Genomic DNA, 17,214 nt, shown 5'->3' with positions numbered 1-17,214 from the left:
GGATCTATATGTACCATATCTGAATAATGTCATTGTGCTTTACTTTAGCTTGTAGGGCACCCAAAGCGGTTTTATAAAAGGGCAAGGCAGTTGACCGTCGTTGGTGATGGGGAAAGTTAAAGGCAGCACGGCAACTGGTAAGGGCACCGACGGAAATCGCTATCGGTGCCATCAGTTACTGCAAAGGCTGATTCATATCTATCAAAATTTCATAGGTTTTAGTACCTGAACCAGCTGATCTAGTGTATCAAACTTCCTGTGACAGTCCTCCCATTCACAATCAGTGACGACTGGGATGTCTTCTTCTCCGCCGTGGGCTCCATCATCATCCCGATGGTCTCCACCAGGACCTGGAGCAGTAGCCAGAGGGGATCCCTCAATGTGAGATGTAGAAGAGACTGTGTTAGGATCTTCCATCTTTCTGCTCTGATGATTGTCTAGATCTACGCTGCTTGTCACTTGGTTGTTGTTTGGTTCAGTCACTTTCTTGATCACCTAATAATAAATAGCAATAATATTTAAACAAAATAAAGAGAAAATTAAGCATGTTTTTGCTATTTATTCAATGTTAATGATTATTTCATTTGCAGAAAAAAGCAGTTCGTATTGTCTTTCATGCCAGATTAAATAAATAAATAAGAAATTTAATCTCAACAAAAACCAATGGACTTAAACCATACAAACATTTAGTTGGAACCATTAAACTTTCAAATGATAATCCAAAGCTTTAACCAAGCAAGTACAGCTAAGAAAAGAATAGTAACAAGGTTTATTTTTTCTTGCTTGAATTTATCGGCCCATAACATCATAATCCCATTGTGTGGGTGCTTTCATTTTATTCTGTGTGCTTGAGACACCCTAGCTATTTATTATTGGTTGACTTAAGAAGGCTTGGAAATATAGTTCATGTGAAATTTTCTATGTAAAGATGTAAATGTGAATAAGGAAATATTGGTCTCAAAAAGGTTGATATTCTCAGTCTTTGGTGATAAAGAATTTATATTTTTCTTTATTTTAGCGGTTCACTGGTCTGGAAGAAATCGCACAGGTGACCGATGGCAACGTTCAGTCACTGGCTGACCACTCCCTTTAGACTCAGGCCTTGTTGATTGATCACGTATTCTTCGAATCTAGGTGATCGGTGAAAAAAATGTTCAGAAAATGGTACAAGCATGAAAGTCGACACAAAGGTAGAGTCAGTTATTCTGAACATTTTTCGCAGGGGGTGCCAACATGAGTTTACCAAAAATACCAACGGTTGCTAGGTAACATATTTACCTTAGTAACTGAGCTTTATTTGGTTAGAGTAACATTTTTAGTAACATGGGTCCATGTGCGTGATTTTTTGCTACAGAGCTTCAAAGCTAACCCAAAAGTGGATGATGTTCTTAAGAAATGCCCATCCAAAAGAATTTGGCATTTTTAGACCTCACAAGATCACAACAATGAGTTTTAAGCCTTAAGACCTATTACTCAGTCAAAATCCATGAAAATTTCATCATATTTTGCAATATGATTAATAATTGTATCCCCAAGATGGATAATCTATTTTGCTGTCAATTGTTTGCTCATTTAAGTCTAACAACACTCTCAGTTCTTAGAAATTGTGGAAAGATACTTAACCTTGAAAATGTAAACATTTATTTAAATATTATGACAAGATGTTGTATGCAGGAATATCATCTATAGTTGCTATGGAAAATGTGTTGCCTAGCAACTGTTGCTGTACATGGCTGGAACATTGTTTGATATGTGACTGTAAAATGGGTGCTTAGAAGTCAAAATATAGTTTTTAAAATGTAGATAACACCCCAAAATGGTGGTTGCTAAGGTAACTATGTTACCTAGTAACTGTTGCTATATGAGGACAGATCATGTTGGCACCCCTTGCTAAAATTGTTCAGCACTATTAACTACCTGTCAGCCAAATGTCATGCTTGTAACATAATTCTTACTATTTTTTTGCACTGATCATCCCTACTAAATTGGCAACCATATCACTTCAAACTGTACATGCTTAAAGGACAAATCCACCCCAACAAAAAGTTGAATTAAATAAAAAGATAAAAATCCAACATGCATAAAGCATAACACTGAAAATTTCATCAAAATCGAATTTAAAATAAGTAATGACATTCTAAAATTTGGCATAATTTCACAAAACAGTTATATGCACATCCTAGTCAGTATGCAAATGAGGAGACTGATGACATCATCCACTCACTATTTCTTTTGTATTTTATTATATGAAATATTTTTCATCATTGTCAAGTGAAACAACAATTAAATTCCTCACTGAACATGTGGAATTAGTATTAATACTATATGGTTCAGTGAAGTTGGTCCTTTTTGTAAAATCTGTAAAAATGAAATATTCTATAAAAAAAACAGAAGAAATAGTGAGGGACATCATTGACTGTCTCATTTGCATGCTACTGAGTTGTGCATAATATATGTAAAAAATAAGGAAAATTTCAAAAATGTCCTTAACTTTCTTCTTTTACATCTGATTTTGATGAAATTTTCAGCGTTATGCTACTGTAGTTTGAAATTTCTCTATTTAATTCAACATTTTTCTGGGCTGGACCTTTAAATGGCAATTTCCAGAGAGACGGTCCATACAGTTACACCAAATGTGTAGTAGAGGCTGCTGGAAAAACCTCCCATCCATTTTGTAGGTGTGTCGGCCTGAGGCTAAAGCCGGCAAAATGTAGCCTCAGGGCCGACCTGACTACCTCCCTGATTAGTTCAAACTTGTTTAAGAAGTTGTTGATAAACTTTAATACCAGTTATTTGGGGATATGATTTTTATTGCTGTCAGGGGTCTGTGTAATGAATTAGCAATTACATTCCTTCATGGCTTGGAGTGCAAAGAATTTAAATTTGTTGAATTCTTATAAAGTATTTGAAATAGAAATTATTTCATTTCCCATATTGCCAATTTCACAAACTCAAAAGCTTATTTTCCATGGAAGAATACAGCATGTTTCTTGCTAACAAGTAGAATTACTAACATAGGTTGGTTAAATGTATTGTTATAAAATAAACTTTCTTTCTAATAGATTTTTAAACAAATATCTGGGTCCTTTCAGATTACCTTGAATTAACGAAAATCACACTTTAAACGGTATCGACCTAATTATCCCTGAAAGAAAAGTAAAATTCAAGTTCACAATATAGCACATACTTGCGAAAAATCAGAGCAAACACGTACTGAAATATATCCTTTACAAACTCAACATATCTTTGGACTGAAATACTATTATTACCCCTACTAGAAAAAAAAACCACTTGTTTATTATCTTTTTTGTTTTGTAATTTTGTACAAAATCTACAAACATATGGGCCCATATTCTGAACTCAGCTATAAATTAAACCTGGATTAAAGTTATAGTTTAACTATGGAGAGCCAATTGGTTCATAAATCTCTATTCGTACATGCTCGATTTATAAACTCTTCTGACACTCAAGGCATGTATAACTTTCTCAGAATGATAATTGAAATATTTTCTACATTATGAATGCAAAGGGAAACAAATAAGTAAATATAAGAAAATATACAATATAAGCAGAATTTTTACACTTTTGGCCTACCATACTTTAAGCAGAGTTACACCAAACAAATAAGTAAATATAAGTTAAACCAGACTCCAGAATATGGACTATTGGACTATGGTGTCCATTTAATAAAATGAATAAAAAAGTTGATTAAGAAATTTATTTTCTCATTGATATATACAAAGTCAAAACCTTTTCTAAAATAGTAATTATTAACAATGAACGCAATAAAGAATCAACTTTTTAATGTTTCACAAAATCAATCAAAATATATGTTAAACGAAAAGAGATTATCCATGAAAACAATGCACATAATACATGTATATTACTATAAATTTTATTGGCATATTTGGTCTCAGGAGTGAAAAGAGTATTAAACATGTTATGAATACAATGTTCATTTATAGTTATCGTCCTAACTAAAATAATTTCTTTAAAAAAAAATCAAAATCGATGAAACAGACAATAATATGACAGGCCACATACCATAGTCATGCTTAATGTACGATGTATTTTGTGGTTGTAAGATCAACATGTTTAATATATCAAAAGATATTCTTGAATAAACAAGATGTGAATGGGTCCCAGGGTAATGATTGTGATTCAATGAATAGTGTCATTCAGGTTCACATACAGAAAGTGCAAAAAACATTCATATTCCACGCACAATCGGCCGCCATGATTGAAGGTTTCTTCAGTTATAGTCCCATATGTACACAAATTGGTTTCACGCGCTCAACACCGTTAACGCCATAGAAGCTTTTTTTACCACCATTTTCCAAACCACAAATTACTAACTCATTAAAACTGGATCTATAAAAACAGTTCTAATACGTCATGTTTGACAGAGAATCAAGATGACGACTAATTACCTGAGGTAACCAAATGCAAATGGATGTGAAATCTTTTCGCAAATTATTTCAGCTCGTCCCGATCCAACATACGGGTTACATTGGGTCAAAGGGCTCTCAAGCTTCTTATGCAAATTCTTGAGAGACAAATTCAGTCAACCTCCTAGTAACCGAATCCACACTCTATCCGAAAGACTTTCTTCTAAAATCTCATTTTATGACAAACTTCTGGTTGAACTCCTCGGTGACAAATTAAAAGAAATAATCTGATTAAGAAAACCCCTATAGGAAAGCATGGTAGATGTTAATAAACCAGTTAACAGATCCTCGAATTAGATCTAGATTGTGACTGGGTCTCTACAGATTTATATTTCCACATGGGACAACATTGGCCAATCATGGCAAAGGATTTTAAAGCAAAAAAGAACGAATTGTCGAAACCGTTTTTGTGTCTTGGATTGTAAGTGCAAGAGGGAAGGGAAAGTAGGGCTTAGCAGAGGAAATACATATCATGAATGTGGTTAGAGTTCATTTACTCAACAATGGACATCAGAGAAACATTGAGCTGCAGAATAAGACAGGAAATTAGGGAGCCAGAGGACACATTAACACCCTTATTCTACCAATAGCTTTAACCACAGCATTCTCCTCAAGAGCTTTAGGGTCGCTGGTACTTTAAGCAATTGAATCTAGGATCACTGAAGGAATGAAGCATTGTTGAGTTCCAATGAGTGCAACACTTCGTATTGCTTCTCTGAACCATTATCCCTATAATACACTTCCACAAGCCCCACCCCCTCTCAAAAAAAGTAAAGGAAATCAGAGAAATGCTGAGAAAATAGAGGAGAAAGATTATGTTTTTTTATAAGAGAGAAAATAAATTGAGAAAAGAGAATTAAAGAAAATGACTAAGTGTCATGCACAATCATATCAATAACATTTTCAACATGAATGAACTTCGATGAACTACATAATGACTCCCAGATGAAAATAAGTTAATCCCCTATTTGTTTCCTGGCTCAAAACGGCCAGCATTCTAAATATTTGCCCTATAAGTCGATACCAATTTCCGACACCTTCCTCATTTCTACAACTTTTTTTCTGCTCCACTTAATGATCCCCTCTTGAATTTCATAATAGATTTGTGAGATTCCACAAGATTTCTGTTATACTCATGACATTAATGGCTTGCCCAGGGACTGAAAATTTGTTATGAACAAAACATATACTGCCCCAAGAGAAGAACATTCACCATCCATCAAGGGAGAGGCAATATAAATGAATCTGTGTCTTCCATCAGAATGTCATCTCCAATAGGGATTACTCTGTTAAGAATTGCTTTATTAGCTTTTACATTAGTTCATACAATTTAGGTTCAACCCCCTGTAAAACAAGACACATATTATTTTCTGAAATTTCATATCTATTCATAGAATATATACCTTATTTAATAAAGATTTTTTTCTAAACATTAAATGGGAATAACAATCCATTCATTATTATCAGAAAAAAAATCTGATGAAATGAAGAGTATTTCATAAAAACAAATTCTGCTTAACCAACAATGTAGCTGATAGTATGATAAGTAATCTTTTAAGTTTATGGATTTTCTTTGAGTGACTTCAGACTCAAAATGGCTTGTAAACTATTCAATTTCCTAAACAGGCCTTTAACATTCCATTCCATTGTCCATGGTGGACTACAAATATAAGTCAATACATGGACATATGAAGAGATGAGACATTCATTGGGTAGATGATGAATACTGTAATTGTCATTTGAATAACATTCTCGTCATATATGGATAATTTCATTGTATGATGGTCAAGGTGGACTTGGCCAGAAGAAATTTTTGATTGGACACTAGTATTACACAAATTGTATGTGCAGAAGATAAGATGTCACTTAAACATTGATATGGGTTTACCTCAGTTCAATGTGCTTTCAATAAATGCATATTAGAGGGGGATATGGATCATTAATAATCTCATTTCATCCCTATACATTGCACACAGAGTGCAGCTTAGTCAGGTTTTTATACACACTTTATATCACAAAAATCATCTGCTTCTCAATTTTGCTGCTCCCAATCTAAAGCATGTTGATTGAAATGCATATTCTGTATCAGGACATCAGCAAACAAATGTCAATGCCAGGTAAATTGTTCCTTTGTAAAGTATCAGATACACCTTGGTTGTCATTGATTGAAAATTACTATGGCCAAACACCTGCATAATCTACTGAAATTGAAAAAGTTTTATTAAAATTATTGCACTTTGCAGCCAAAAGGCCAAATTGCGTACAATTTACAGGTATATATACATAGAATGTAGAGATTTAAAAACATCAAACTTGAAATGATGAAAATATAATGCAACTTAATATATATGTATACTAAAATGAAAAGATGAAAACACTGAAAGGTGGTGGTGGAAAGATGCTTATTGATAAACATCTTAATTCAAACAATAAAAAACTTAAAAAACTTAGTTTTAAGCAGATAAAAAAATGAAAGACAGGAGGGTGTCTGGGGACGAAAGAGCGGTCAAGTTCAATGCACAGCTCCAGCCAGGGATTGCCAATCCCACAACAACACCATTCAACCTGAGCAATAGAATTGATTATTCAAATCCATTGCTCAGGCGGAACTTTGGAGGGTCAGCTAACCTGAATAGAGCTATGCATTAACAGGGCCGACAAACAATCTTTCAAAACAAAACACACTCACATTCATACCATACTCCTTATTCATCCAACAACCATATAGAAAGACACTATGTCAAACAACTGAACCCACCCACCCAGCAGTCACCCCTAGCATCTTGCACTCATTATGCATACTGATTTTTTTTTAAACTAGCATATCAATGATGAGAAGCTCATCCGGCATCTCGCAATGAAATTTAACAGTTTTAATTTCAGCCCAGTTGACACTGTAGTGAATTTTATGGGTGACATAAATTGAGGATATAGAATTGAAATTGATGAAGAAATGACATAGAAGCATTTTTTTGTGATCTATGAATAAATTTCATATAGATTAAGCATAAATAACTTTCTAGTCAAAATTTCTTAATTCTGTGTAGAACCTTGGTGAACCTCATGTAGCTCTCAGATGGAACAAAAATAATCAAAATCAATCAACAAATAAATGAATAATTTCTGTGAGTTTTGAAAATATATGAATAAATTAAATTAACATATTTAATGAATTCAAAAATTCTGTGTTCAAATTTTGTATGACCACCTCGACCTATCATATAAAGCAAACAAAATTGATATTGATCAACAAATGAAGAAAAAACTTTTTTTGTGATTTATGAATAAATTTTGCATAAATTAGCATAAATAAGTTTCCAGACAAAATTTTGTGTACAAGTTTGATGAACCTCACGCAGCTCTACCAGATGGAAGAAAAAAAAATCAAAATCTGCTGATTAAAGAAGAAAAAGCATTTCAGGTGCATTTTTAAAAATATGAAAAAATTAATTTCACATAAATTAGCATAACAAGTGGAATGCCTCTGGCTGTCTCACCTGCATCACGCGGTTCAATATAGCAGCAGTGCTGACTTTAAAAACTACTCTAACTCGCACAAGATGTTCAGTGATACATGGTTACTCATATGATGCACCACGCCGTACACCGGGGTACCGTTGTACCCCGGGGTACAGCGTTGTGCAGCGCCATCTCGTGTTGTAATAGTGTACAGTTACATTGTTGTCATGGTCTTCACGGTCGTACGATCGGTGCAACAATCATGACAATGAATGGCAACAATGATCACAACGCCTATTTCCTTTCTTTGATACAATCTAATGCCAATAATAGTAAACAAATAGAATAAAGTTATCATTTGCATGCATTATTGTTACATAAGATCACTAAAAAGAAAAAAAAATTTGTACAAAATATTAAAATATACTTGTACACATTTTTTGGTAACCCAGGGTACAGACCAAAAAAATAAAATAAATAATTCAACAAAATGGCGAATTATTATTTGGTACCCCAGGGTACCAAATACTGCATATGTCCACTTTTTATGAACTAGACCAATAAACTTACAGAGATATGATGGATATTCAACAAAAAAACCCAACATGGCAAAAGTTCATTGACCTTACATGACCTTTGACCTTGATCATGTGACCTGAAACTCGCGCAGGATGTTCAGTGATACTTGATTACTCTTATGTCCAAGTTCCATGAATCAGATCCATGAAATTTCAAAAAAATGATGGTAATTCAACAGATACACCCAATTCGGCCAAAGTTCATTGACCTTTGACCTTGGTCATGTGACCTGAAATGCGCACAGGATGTTCAGTGATACTTGATTACTCTAATGTCCACTTTTTATGAACTAGACCAATAAACTTTCAAAGTTATGATGGTAATTCAACAGATACCCCCAATTTGGCCAAAGTTCATTGACCCTAAATGACCTTTGACCTTAATCATGAGACCTGAAACTTGCACAAAATGTTCAGTGATGCTTGATTACTATTGTGTCCAAGTTTCATGAATCAGATCCATAAACTTTCAAAGTTATGATGGGAATTCAACAGATACCCCCAATTCGGCCAAAGTTCATTGACCCTAAATGACTTTTGACCTTAGTCATGTGACATAAAACTCATGCAGGATGTTCAGTGATACTTGATTGACCTTATGTCCAAGTTTCACGAACTAGGTCCATATATTTTCTAAGTTATGATGACATTTCAAAAACTTAACCTCAGGTTAAGATTTTGATATTGATTCCTCCAACATGGTCTTAGTTCATTGACCCTAAATGACCTTTGACCTTGGTCATGTGACATGAAACTCTAATAGGATGTTCAGTAATACTTGATTAACCTTATGGCCAAGTTTCATGAACTAGGTCCATATACTTAAGTTATGATGTCATTTCAAAAACTTAACCTTAGGTTAAGATTTGATGTTGACGCCGCCGCCGTCGGTTAAGCGGCGCCTATAGTCTCACTCTGCTATGCAGGTGAGACAAAAATTGTTCTAGTCGAAATTTCGAAATTCTGTGTAGAAGTTTGGTGAACTTCATGAAGCTCTACCAGATCGAGAAAAAAATCAAATTCGGTCAACAAATAAAGAAGATTTTTTTAATGAGTTTTGAAAAATGCCCATAAATTAGCAAATTTAATGAATTTCAAAATTCTGTGTAGAAGTTCTGAATCCCCCACCTAGTGCTATCATATAAAGCAAACAGAAATGAAATTGGACTTGAAATGGCGAAGAAGTAGCATTTTGAAATTGTGTACGGATGACAGACGGACACCACGCCACAGCATAAGCTCATTTGGCCCTTCGGGCCGGATGAGCTAAAAAAAAAAAAGAGGGGGGGGGGGGTGATCGTTTTTCCCATGAATCCGTCTGGCTCAATCCTGGAAACATTTACTTTAAATATAAAGGATTACGTAGTTTGTACAATAATAAGTCTTCCACCACATACAGAAATTTGATAAAATTAGTGAAATATTGGTATAAAAATATAAACATTGTTTCCTTTTAGTTGTTACAATGTGAAATACATGCATTAAAATCAATACAAAAATTAAGATGCACATGATCAGGTGATGGGATTATCATTGCATCTAAGGGAGGTTCAATTTTATCATCCATACTCAGAACAAGGCAAAACTGATTTTGTGTCTCGCCCACTTATGAAAATAACCAGAAATATCGTGATTTGCGAGGGCATGCAAGAGATTTGTATTGAAACTTCATTGTGAAATGACTGGGATGGAAGAACACTTTTCATAAGAGCCTTGTCCAACTGCAGCACAACATGCAGGTCCCCCAAGTCCATCTACCATCCAAGTGTGGTTGAAAAGTGACTTATGGTTGCGGAAAGGGGGTTGCATGTTAACTTTAACATTGACCTGAAAATGACCTTTGACCTTACCATGTGACCTCCGACTGCAGCATAACATGCAGGTTCCCTAAGTCCATCTACCATCCAAGTTTGGTTGAAAAGTGACTTACGGTTGCGGAGTTAGGTGTCATAAGATTTGTGACGGACGGACGTCATTTGGATCCCAAGTCTTGCCTTCACCTCTGATGGTGTACAAAAGTAATAGGGAAAGTTATTCAAACGTGAGGTCACACACATCGCAATGCCAATGGGAGAATCTGCATTAAAATAATTATCAATACTTCAAATGCTCATAACTTTCTTATTATATTTACATTTTTCTAAAACTTTTGTTGATCTGTTTCTTTGATTTTTCTGTTTTCGCACAAGCCATCTTGTTCCAAAGGTTTAATTTTCCTTTAAAGAGTGGTAGGCTACAATTTCACAGAAAAGCAGCAGGGCGCAAACCACCCAGCAGCAAGGCCCAAGAATATGGTCAGGGTCAGAAGTTGGTCTCAGTATCAAAGGTTGAGAATCCTGAGAGCTGAAGTTTCAATATCTTCCAACAATACAAACCAAACCTTAACCCTAAAAGGCCCACAATTAATCCGCCACCCGAAATTTTTCAACCGTACCACTCGCTTTGTACTTTCATATCTTGCAAAACTTTTGAGACCAAATTTGCGATGCCCGGGTACGCGGTTACGAAGTTACGCAACATTATGTAAGTGCATGTCAGACCTAAAACTGCTCAAAATCGTAAATTCATGTACAAATCTAATCCCAATTGTGCATTTAACCGAAATTCATAAATGTATCATTATTTCTACTTTTGCTGATCAAACTAAATTAATTTTGTCTTGTTTGGGATCAGAATTGAGATCAGAAACATTAAAAATAAAAATTTGAAAAACAACAAAATACATAAGAAATAAAAAAAACAATAAAATACATAAGAAAAAAATTGTTACACCAAATTTTTTGAGAAGTACATTTGATAGGGATCTGTGAATAAAAATGAGCAGTTTTGGGTCTGTGTGATAGTTGATCAGAGCAAATGTCTTATTTCATGCATAAATTAGCATAATTATTTCAAGCTCAATGTATTTTTGTTAGACATCAATCCACCCGCAAGCTTTATACCACTGTCCACTCTCACAAGGACAAGCACCCAACCAACAAACAACCAGGAGTCTATAAGATCTCCTGCAACTGTGGCAAAGTCTACATACATGTAGGAGAAACCAAGCATGATTTTGACACTCAACTCAAGGAACACAAGACCCATCACAGACGCAATGACTGGGACAAGTCAGCCATCGTCAAACAAGCTCAGCAAGAGGACCATCGTTTTCACCTGGATAAGAGACACATCTACCACTGGAGCACCAGAAGAGAAGCCATCGAAATTCACCAACAGAACACCGTATCAACAGCATCTGGTACCCAATCCTTCATAATCGTTCCGCTTCTGACCAATCTCCTTCTGACTCTCCCTAACTCTCCACCAACCCAGACAGCCTCGCCGACAATCCCGACATAGACACCGCTGACTCCCAAACCATGCTATAACCGACGCCAACACACACACCAAGCCTCCAACCAATCCGCCGAACCTGCCAGTCTACACATGCACAGCGATGCCATTGTTTACCCTACTCCTCCGCCGATGCAAGTTCTCCATGTCCCCATAGCAACCGCCCACGCATTCCTGCAAACTCACACACAGAGCGCCACCATTGACCACTGCCGCAAGCACACAAGTGCCGCCGCATAACTAGCGAACAATCACTCCTGAAGACGAACAGTCAACCTGCCGAAACGTCAAGTCTACTCACCTGCTCCTGCTACCACTCTAATCACCGACTCAAGCCAGCCTTCTCTCAACTACTCAAGCCTGCATACTTGTCACCTTCCCTCTCCTTCTGGTTTACAGTCCTTTTAAGGACTACAAAAACTAGAGATGCGCAGCCGAGCACATGTATCCCCCGAACCCACCGCGTCATCCGTCATTGCGATATATAGAGCTCTATATAGAGCTCACACAGAAATTTGACCAAAAAATACAACTATCATGGCGACAGAGGTATCAAAGAGACTGTCTGGACAGTGTGGTAATTCATTTTCATGAATTCAATTTGGCCCATGCGGTGTAGCTAGCACTTTTAGCAGCTGCATGAGTTGGTAGCGAATCGGCATGTGATTGTGTTGCAAGTATTGTCCAACTCATCATCATCGGCGTAATTCCCCCAATTTACCTCCAACTACGTCACTTTGTTATTCACGTCATCATCAAAATCATCAATTTCAAAATCCAAATCTAGATAAAATTCTGGGTTTTCTTTCATTTCGGGATCGAAGTATTCAGTGACATTGTGGAGAAAACGTACCCTCGCAACAGGTTTTGCATGCAAGAAGAGCTTCACGTGGGAGAGCCAATCACGCCTCTCGTACAGACGGTGACGTCATAAAAAATCCCCAATTTCGGGGACGTAATTTTGCGTGTTTGAAGCATTAAGATAGAGAACTTTAAACTATCAATTAACCGAGTATCATTGCTCTCAATAATAAATGATGTACACCATCGTGTTCTCCTTACTTTCTCCTTTAACCCTAATACTCCCGGGGGGGCCATAATGGCCCCCCCTCAACAATTTTCGCGATATATCTGCTGCGCGAAATTTTTTCACCTCGCAGCTCACTGACTTTTTACATTCAAGTCTCGCGCAAATTTTGAGACCAAATTTGTGACGCCCGGGTACGCGGTTCCGACATTACGCAACATTATGCAAGTGCATGTCAGACCCAAAATTGCTCATAAACGTTATTTCATGTACAAATCCAATGCAAATTGCGTATTTAGCCAAAATTCATAAATGTTTCATTATTTCTACTTTTACTGATTAAACTTAATTAATTTTGCCTTGTTTATGATCAGAATTATGTCTGGAACATTTCCATTGAAAAAACAATAAAAAACAAAAAGTAAAAAAACAAAGAAATACATAAGAAATTCATAAAACAATAAAATACATAAGAAATTTATTTCCAAACCAAAGTTTTTTTGAATTACGATTGTTAAGAATGCTACAAAGAAAATTTTTACCAAAAATTAGCTTTCTAGGAGCTTTATTTAGTGAATTAGAGCAAAAAGTATGATTTATGCATAAATTAGCATAATTAATTCATATAAAATAAAATCTCATTATTTTGGAAAATTTTACCATACAGCCTTGTAGATTACATCGCACACTACCAGCGTGCAAATTTTTGCGTCGCTCGCGCGATCGGCGGCCGAGATCTTAAGGGGGGGCCATAATGGCCCCCCCCCCCGGGAATGACAAGAATCAAAATACCCCGGGAGATTTAGGGTTAATTTGATAAATGATTCTCCATTTTTACGATTTCAATATATTTCTACTTTAATGAGCTTGGTGTGGACCAAAACATCTCTTTTCATTTGGTCATTGCTGCTCTAATTATACATCGAATTTCCTTATTTTTGCATCATTGTAAAGAAGAAAAATAATTCTTTCAGGTCATATGTTTAGATTTATTTAGATTTTGTAATGAAGGTGAAACTTTTGATCTAAAATATGCAACAAACTGATCATTTTCACCTGACAAAAGTTGCTATTTTTACACTTTATTTTTGCTCGATCCCAAATGATTTTTAGATCATGATAAAGCTTAATATTTTTGCTTTGAAGTGGTACAGGTTTCAAGACAAGAACTGGTTCAATCGGGTCAAGAACACATTTTTCGTTGGCGAAGTACATTAAGCAGCTTGAAAACAAGAATACTGCACTCTGATTGGTCGAAGAGACCACACACCCAACGTATCCAGTACTGGGTTCACGACAAGGTCACACTTAGCATGTGGTTATCTCATCAAATTACCCGCGGTTGTGGTTTTGAAGCCTTATCCAGCCAATCAGAAGACTAGTTTTCATGCTACTCCAAAATTTTAGAAATCTCATTTGAAACCTTGGTGGGAAAAGTGTGAAATCGTGAGAAAGTACAGAAATTCAGCTTTGTGGTGATATAGATATCTTTGAGGCTCAAAATAATTTAGTTTTGCACAATTGGCAAAAGAAAACAGAGGAAGAAAATTTAATCGTGATGCACATTTTCATGCCTGAAATTCACTTATGTCTCAAAATATTTTATACAAAATAAATGACGAATGTGAAAAAGTAACATTGACTCTATCTGATGGTGCAATGATATCCAATTTCAATTGAGATTAAAGAAGGTACACTCTTAGAGATAGAAAATCTCAAGAATCACAAGATTTTGCAAGGAGGGGGATTCAGCCACGAGATGATTTGGATGAATCTGGCATATTTGGTCATTAGCATGGGGACTGCAGTCTGACTGACATGGTGTACCATAGACCTCTTCTGCGAAATTCATTAATGTATCATTATTTCTCCTTTTACTGATTAAACTCAATCAATTCAATCTTCTTTATGGTCAGAATAAAGTCCCCAATGATTTCCATTAAAGAAACAATTACAAAAGTCAAAAAACAAAACTGTACATAAGAAATTTAGAAAACAATAAAATATATATGAAAATTGTGATATTGAAATTTTTCAAAAATACATTTGATCAGTATCCTATAAAAAGTCTGAACAAAATTGATTATTTTAGGGGCATTATTTAGTTAATTAGAGCGAACTTCAGATTTTACTCATAAATTAGCATAATTAGAAATATGATTTCTTAGAGAATTAGATCTTACAATTATTTACATTATGCCATGGGCAAAATATGTGCCTATTTTTGTTGCAATGGTGCAATCAATGGCCAAGATCATGAGGGGGTTGAATCAGCCCCCCCCCCCCCGACTAGGACTTCTTGGGGCATTGAAATAGCCCAGTCTTTTTTAGGTTTGTCCAATGTCCAATGTCTATGTAGTAGGAGCTTTATGCATAGTAATGATGCAGTAAGGACCTTCTTGGGACCTACTAACAGCTCCACTGACATATTATATATGCAGCAGACACAGAAAGAACGTAGCAACAACCCTAACCATATCTACGGAATAGCCAACTTCCACTTAAGACCTCTGGAGTACGAATGAAAAAGGTGTTGACCTGCAGGATTATTTTTTTTACATGATGGAGACATAAGTACAAGTTGCTATCTTCTCCGATGTAGCAGGAACTCTTTCGACACCACGCACAGCACGTCTGCACACATAATAGACTCAGTGGAACACCACCAAAGCGACATGAACTTAGAAAGGACATGGCATAGGACGATTTCACATTTTTCTATTACAATAAAGTTGGCGCTACGTCCAAGGCATTTTTTTTCTGAATTTCAACAATGTAGTGGGAATTTCCTCTAGTTTAAAAGGGACAAAAGCAAGATAGATTAAGTAGCATATAGTTATTGATGTAAATCTGATACCTGAGGGGAGTGGTCCTCATACTCCGAAGCCTTCTTAGGATGATTGTTGTCGTGGGTAGGTGGAAGACTAGAATGAGGATCAGGAACTACCCCACTCTGCTGGCTATGAGCTCTTGCTAATAATGTAGCCATAGCAGGATGTTGGGGAGGGGGTACATTCGTTGGTAGGTACCCCACCCCAGTTAGTCCCCTGCATAGAAAATAACAAAAAAATCAAAAAGAGAAGATAGGTTTGATAATCAAAATATAGCACATGATAAATATGAACTTTTCTGTATTGAAATTTTTCTGGCTGCTGTTCATACAAATTACTATTGGTTTTTATCCCAATGAAAGTTTTCTGGGGGTCATAAAAAAAATACGGCAATTTTGAACAATTAAGGGGCTAACATGCACTCAGCAAACTGCTACTACATGCAATGAAACCAAACAAGGGTCATCAAGAAGTGGAACCCCTCTGGGGCAATTCCATACGTGCCGTGCGGGACATTTTGACATTAATTTCTAGTTTCCTAGCCAAATGCTTGAGCAATAAAATATTCTTTTTGTCAAAGATGAAGCTAAAGTGGGTAGTCATGTGAAAAACTAATAACCAACACAAAAAATTGATTATGGGTAAATTATAGGTGAAAAAGTTATGTGTCATATGGGAGGCAGAAATGTCCCGTATGACACGCAACATATTAAGCTCTAATTCACCTATGGACAGCATATTTTTGTTGGTCATGTGACCTTTAACCAAGGCAGGATGTTCAGTAATACTTGAATACCTTATGTCCAATTTTCATGAACTAGGTCCACATACTTTCTAAGTTATGATGTCACTTCAAAAACTTAACCTTGGGTTAACATTTGATGTTGACGCCGCCATCGTCGTCAGAAAAGCTGCACCTATACAGTGCTTATCAAAAACAAGTGGAGCGCCTTGGGCAGTCTCACCTGCATCGCACAATTCAATATAGCAGCAGAGCTGACTTTGAAAACTACTTTAAAATAATTATTCACAAAAAACATTCATATAATGATACAACACTATGTTCATTGACAATGAAATGACCTTGATCATGCAACCAAAGACTTGTCAGTGATTCTTGATTATTATATCCACATTTGATAAACTATATCTATAAACTTTGAAAGTTATGACAGCAATCTAATGATTACCTCCAAAATGGCCAAAGTTCAATGACCTTAAATGACCTTTGACCTTGGTCATGTTACCTGAAACTTGCAGGATGTTCAGTGATACTTGATTACTCTTATGAATCAGATCCATACACTTTCAAAGTAATGATGGTATTTCAACCAACATCCCCAATTTGGCCGAAGTTGTTGACCTTAAATGACCTTTGACCTTGGTCATGTGACCTTCAACCAAGGCAGGATAATCAGTAATACTTGATTACCCTTATATCCAATTTTCATGAATCATATCCATAAGCTTTCAAAGTACTGATGGTAAAAAAAACAGATACCAACATGGCCAAAGTTCATTGACCTTTGACTTGG

The 17,214-nt window shown here is 35.9% G+C and overlaps 1 protein-coding gene across 1 annotated transcript in view; it reads right to left on the bottom strand.

The window, feature by feature from the left end:
• Positions 1–17,214, bottom strand: part of LOC121411936 (zinc finger protein GLI3-like) — a 128,102-nt gene that overhangs the window by 72,404 nt on the left and 38,484 nt on the right. The window contains exons 8-9 of the mRNA XM_041604848.1: positions 15,706–15,895; positions 226–495 (exon numbers count right to left, since the gene is read on the bottom strand). Coding sequence (XP_041460782.1) covers positions 226–495; positions 15,706–15,895 — 460 coding nt within the window. The remainder of the gene's footprint in view (positions 1–225; positions 496–15,705; positions 15,896–17,214) is intronic.

Source organism: Lytechinus variegatus, chromosome 3 (assembly GCF_018143015.1).
Source record: "Lytechinus variegatus isolate NC3 chromosome 3, Lvar_3.0, whole genome shotgun sequence".
NCBI classification, from domain to species: Eukaryota; Metazoa; Echinodermata; class Echinoidea; order Temnopleuroida; family Toxopneustidae; genus Lytechinus; species Lytechinus variegatus.
The sequence above is the reverse complement of the archived record's forward strand: the minus strand, read 5'-3'. Positions and strand labels throughout refer to the sequence as shown.